At 36.6% G+C, this 6,187-nt stretch overlaps 1 protein-coding gene across 1 annotated transcript in view; it reads left to right on the top strand.

Moving 5' to 3' along the window:
- The window catches only part of LOC141737546 (ras association domain-containing protein 3-like), a 53,201-nt gene extending 47,285 nt beyond the window's left edge, over positions 1-5,916 (top strand). Inside the window, exons 3-5 of the mRNA XM_074572376.1 lie at positions 1,130-1,397; positions 2,496-2,611; positions 2,985-5,916. Of these exons, the coding sequence (XP_074428477.1) occupies positions 1,130-1,397; positions 2,496-2,611; positions 2,985-3,134 (534 nt within the window). The 3' untranslated portion in view covers positions 3,135-5,916. The remainder of the gene's footprint in view (positions 1-1,129; positions 1,398-2,495; positions 2,612-2,984) is intronic.
- Positions 5,917-6,187: the final 271 nt, after the last annotated feature.

Below are 6,187 nucleotides of genomic sequence, written 5' to 3' on the forward strand. Positions count from 1 at the left end.
TTGAAACAAACTGTAGCAGAAATGAATATATGTTGTTTGAAATGTGTTTAAGATAAACTCTCAGTCCACACTAAGATGTAAATTTGTCAGATGGTAAACCTGAAGATATATTTATCTTGTTTGTGTAGATAAGTTTTTGTCAGGTATCTCTCTGATAAAGATGCTCAACCAATGAGAAAAGTTAAAACATGTAGTGTTGTTATAGGAGACTTAATTTTCAGAGTAGTCATACAGGTTTTCAGCATGAGGAGACTTCCTTTCCCCCTCCCTGCCCCCATAACACAGACAATGGAATGCACATAGATTTTTCATTTCCAAGGACTGTGGACCAGGTCTAAGCCTCAGTCCAGCCAGCTGCAGACTGTACAAATAAAATTCACATCTATCTGCCTAGTGAGCTGTTACTCAGTTGTTGCATTGTCCAGATTTTCTCATACATTATGTATTCCTGTGGGTGTATAGTATATGGAAATTTTGAAACTCCATTATATCCTAAACCATATAAGTACGACTATGTACTAAAAAGATTTTTTTTACGTGTTTGCATGTGGGTCAGGATTTACTATGCCTAAAACCAGATTGACTAAAGTTTACTAGCTTAGTAAGGTTTCATGAATTTTGCTATTTTGTCTTTCAGAAGCAACTGGAATAAATAATTTGTAGTATTGATCAGACTGGCATTTATTCTGGTTCTTTTTTTAATTGCAACAGGATTTGAGCATCTGTATGTCTCAGACCAATTTGACAAGCACAGATAAAATGTGGGAGATAATTTCTGTGTTTCTGCATAAAATCTGTTTTTAAAGATGTGTGTTAGTGGTCTTTTTCACTTCATAGTTCTCTTCTAATGTGAAAACGTATCACTAGTTTGCAGTACCTTTTGCTTGATAAGATCCTAATACTCTTAGAATGCAGTAGTTATTATTAAGAAAAAATAATATTTGGCAGAAATACCAGAGAGAATAAACGTCTGAATTGTTGAAACAATATCTCTCCTACAAGATGTCATGTATTAGAGTGGCATTTAAATTTGTGTTCACTATGACCATTTTAATCTGCCTGCTCCACTAATATGTCACAACTGGTCATTTACTAGTTTTAACAGTTCGGTGTTTTCCCCCTGCCGCAGAACGCGAATGGGATTTACACTGGCTTCATCAAAGTTCAGATGGAACTATGCAGACCAATCACTGTGCAGTCTTCCCAGAGCCAGGGGAGGTGCGCTCACAGCAATAATGAAACTGCTTTTTACTTGCCGGAGGGCTGCGTGAATACCCTTCACATCAGCAGCACCAACACTGTTCGGGAAGTTATCGAGGCCTTGCTCAAAAAGTTTTTCGTGGCTGACAACCCTGCGAAGTTTGCACTTTATAAACGCTGTCACAAGGAAGACCAAGGTACAAGTTAGGCTTGTGGCATTTTGGTGGTGAAGGGCTTTGGGGAGGGAGTTGTGCTATAGGAATACTTGAAATAAGCAGGATGGAAGAACTCAGATAAATGGAGGGAAAGTCTTGCTCTCTCTTGTCTTTTCTCCTTATGAAAAGTAGCATGTGTAAGAGAGTAAATGATTTGGGGACATTTCAGGATAATTCACAAAAGACAAAGTAACCTATTAAACCATCTACATGGATCTCCTGTGCCTTGCAGTCTGTTATATTTTATTTAATATACTCCCTTATCAGGGTCTAAATTTCAGCTAGCCTGATACACTGCAGATTTGTGAGATTGAATTACAAGACAAATTTTTAAAAAGAGAAACCTTGGTGTCTATGATACCTGAAGTCCCTGCCCTGGCAGACAGCTCTTGAGCTGGTGGGCATCATGGGCACGTGCATTATGTTTGTGTGTGTTAATTAGTGCCCCTGGCTCTCCCAGTGCACTGACTGCTGTTAGAATTGGTTGTATGTTGTGTTTGGAAATACCAGAAGATGCAAAAGGTATTTTAAGGGAAAAGCATATTTTGCCAACATTGTGTTCTTGCACTTAGAATCCGCCTTCTTCCATGGACATTGAGACAGTTTCAGGAGTTCAGATGTTTCTGGCTGTCGGTCACACCAACCGTGTCAGGCAGGCAGAGTTGTCTTTTAGATTTTGTGTATGAGATTTTAAGTGGAAAAGGTACCAGAATGGCGATACCACAGCTCTGATGTCTTAAATGCTTAGTTATAGCAATAGACCCGTGTTGTATTTTTTTCCTTGTGTTTTTTTCCTCTGCATGTGTTCAGATGGTGTACTGTGTTGACTAGAGGCCCTTTCATTCCTATGTGAATGTAGTGTTGCACTGGTACCATCAGTCATCTGCTCAGCCTCTCCCTAAAACTTACTTGCTCAAAACCAGTATGTAGACCAATATGTAGACAGTATGTAGAATGTGTAAATTTTGTGGGTACATGTGCATATCTCAAACTTTCTAATGTTAGCTAGCATTAATTGTTCAAAGCATTTGAAACACCATTAGTAAAGATGGTAATCACTGTGATTTTCTTCTCCTGCAGTTTATACATGCAAGCTGTCAGACCGAGAACATCCCCTCTACCTGCGTTTGGTGGCAGGCCCCAGAACAGAAATGCTCAGTTTTGTTCTACGTGAGCATGAAACTGGAGAAGTCATGGTATGTTACACTCATGCTGGTTTTGTGTATTTGTTTAACTTCATGGATGAGTGGGCTCCTGTTTGATCTGTGTTGAGAAGATGATCCATTTTTTTGGAAGCAGATTTTTTTTTTCTTGTTATATTTACTTTGTGCCTTTTGTAAACATTTCATTTGTGGTTAGACTGCCCATTGTTACTTGCAGAACAAAAAACAGTTAAAAAGAGTAAAATATTTTCAGATCCCTGAGATTTGCAAGGAGGGTGCCCGATACTGTTTCGGTTTGAAATTGTTTTGAGTGTCTGAGGTTTTGTTTAAAAATATTGTGTATATAAATAACTTGTGTATTTTCTGTCCATCTCATCCATCCTTCTCTCTTTTGTTCTCTCTCCAGTGGGAAGCTTTTAGTATTCCTGAACTGCAAAACTTCTTGCGTATACTGGACAAAGAGGAAAATGAGCAACTGCAAATCTTAAAGAAACGTTATGCAGCTTACAGAGACAAACTTGAAGAAGCCCTTGGTGGGGTGTGGAAACCTGGTTAAAAGGGGGCCAAAGGACACTCAGGAAAAATGCACGCTACCAAATGTCAGTATAGCATGCCAAAACCAATGTACAAAGAGCAGCAGAGAGTAGTTTTCTTTATCCAGAAGACTGTTTTGTGATGCCAGGGTACCTGAATTTTGCTATAGACTTAGTTCCGTAAGCCAGGTCACTTAGCATCTTGCACCCACAAGTAAGGGATTCTGCATGTTTGTACATCAGTTTGCAACCCTCTGTGTGCCTAGAGAGTTTTCCAAGTTACCTTGGTGCAAGCTGTGAAACTGTAATCAATTTTCTAGGATGCTATGAAATAGGATTATTTTTTTCTTTTTCTTTGCTTTAATGGTAGCTTTACAAGTAAGGATGTGCAAATTGATGGGTTAAAAAATTAATAAAACCATCTGGACAAGAATTAGATGGAGCACTATCTTTGAGATGAAATTGATTTGCACTACCTTTCTGTTTTCAAATAGTTACTGTATAATTTGTGAGAGAACTGTTGTAGATGGAAGGCATATGAGATCTTTTGATTTGTTCTGTGAAATTTGTGGAAGGCTTTCAAGTGTGTGTTTTTTTTTTTCTGGAGAAGGTAAAGAGAAAGTTGAAAAGAAGGTAAGAGTTGAGGGAGGAGATAACCATAATAGCTGACAGAGGAGGACTGGTTTTAAACGGAAATAGTATTTATACAGAGGAAAGTTAAAATACTAATTCTACAAGATTAAAGTTTTAGGATGTTAGAATATTGTGAATAAGTTTTATGGTTTTTAAACTGCATAAATCCACACTGGAAAAGAAATAAAGATAATAGAAGTAATGGGAAGGAATGAGAGGCAAAAGCTAAAAAAGAACGGAAATAAAGCTGCACATACAAGTCATTATTGGAGAAGCTGGTTCTATAAATGCATAGTGGGGGGTTGAAAAGTGCAGTGAAGCTAAAAAGCTGCTTACTTGAATTCTGAAAAGTGGTCGATGTCTCAGATAACTCTGTGAGAAGTGCCCGTCTAGTAAGTGTTTAGACATAAGCTATAACTACAGATGCATTTGGTCTTTATTGCAAGTCAGATCTTTCCTCTGGCTCAGCGATCCATTTTTAGGCTGGATAATTTTGAGTTATCATATCTGAAAGACAAAAATAGCTTCCTCTGCTTCTTTGCTTGTTAAAGGCTCAGTCAGGCAAAGAAAGTAGAATTTCTTATTCATGTTTCCAGCTTAGCAGAAAATTAACATTTATTGGCTGTGTTGGTGACTGAGCTTAGTAACTCTTGCTTTTAGTAATTCAGTAGGTTTTTTCCTTATGGTTTTTAAATTCTTAATTGAAAAACAGATTACCAAATTCTGCAGACTGCTGATTTACTTGATTTAAAAGTAGGAAAAATGTAGCAAGAAAATTTTTTACTTTACTGTAAATATAATTGTTGTTCTTTCAGAGTTATTTATCTTAAAAAGCACGTTCAAAAGAAACCAAAGAAGTGGGTGTGCAATAGAAGCATGAGGCAGATTTGAGTAACTGATGCTTTAGTCATTATGATGCCAGAGAGGAAATGAGTTATAAATTGGGGGGGGGGCGGGGAGGAGTGCTAACGATTTAAGAGAAGCAGAAGTTGGTGGGGTATTTTTTTCCCCTCCACTCTTAGGGTGTTCGTTTTGAATTCCCAAGGAATTATTAAAACTTTGGTGACATCTAATGGATACTGTGTGAAACTCCAAGATGCTTCTGTTCTTCCCCTTAATTTGACGTAATTGTGCCTTTGTTTCCTTTCCTTAGTAAGACTTTTTTTTTTTTAAACTCTTCACAGTTGGTTTTGGTTTTTTTTTTTGGTAAAAAGAATTTGCAAGCTTAATGAGACAATCATAATGTTTTAAAGTGTTAAGAGAAATTAAGAGTAGGACTAACGATAAAGTATATATAAGGCATATCTTGTTTGTTTTTTAATTTCACATGTAACATTGTAGTGCATGTGTGAGTTAGTAACATTATCCTCAAGTTGAGACACTTTATAATGGTTCAGGGAATGCTTTTATGTTTTGTTACAATTGTTTTTCTATGAGTGCAAGCAGCATGTCGGTGGGTATTCTGTTAACATCTACTTAATTTATGTATCTACCCATAGCTATGTAATCATTACATAATCGCTGTCAATATTGAACCATTTGTTGCTCAGATTTAAACACTGTTTGGGTTTAAAAGTGGAGTATAAGAATATGTGAATTTTGTTTTTACTTGAACTAAACTATCAGTCTTTTAAGTAGGCACATCTGCATTTACTTTAGCCAAAAACCTCAATCAGTGTTGTATGCACTATGAGTCTTGATTTGGGGTGAAGGGGGAGGGGGTGGGGGACCAAAATAAACTTATATTTTAATTTTGTCTTAGTCCACGGTTAATTATTGTAAGATGTCATGTGTGGGGTTGATTTTTGCTTTCTTTTTTTCTTCTTTACACACTGGCAATTACAACAGCTTTAATTTAAAAGAAATGGTCATGCCTAGTCAGTTTTTATCTTTTAATTTTTGCATCAAATTGAACTGTCAAAGCTTTTGTTGCAAAACTGTTTTCATTTAATTATATGATGGTACCAGAATGATTAAATGATATGGGTGGGGGGGAGGGGGGATGCAGGGAAACATTAAAATGTATGTCTTTGAAAACAAACATTTAAACTATTTATAATTTTGACAAGCTTAGTTTTATTTTTGTAGGGAAGTTTTTATTCCCCTTAAAGTTATTACTGAAATGGCAAAAAAAAAGTGATGGTTCCATTATTAAAGTTGAAGTTGGCAATACTTGGTTATGTGATGTGTGTTTATTTTATTTTTTTCCCCCCCTACCTTTTGTGATCACTTTGACGCCTCGTAGCAATAAATCGTATGGGGAGATGCAGCTTGCCTTAAACGTAAATTAAGGTTTGCTTGGAAAAACAGATACGTTTCAGCCTATGCGTCGCAGTCATACTTGTGTGCGTGTTTTAACTTTGTTTCCTGATTTTGCTAAATAATAAGACAGAAATAATAATACAGAAAAACTAAACCCAACCAAATGCTTAGGGATTTACAC

Source organism: Larus michahellis, chromosome 1, assembly GCF_964199755.1.
Source record: "Larus michahellis chromosome 1, bLarMic1.1, whole genome shotgun sequence".
NCBI lineage: Eukaryota > Metazoa > Chordata > Aves > Charadriiformes > Laridae > Larus > Larus michahellis.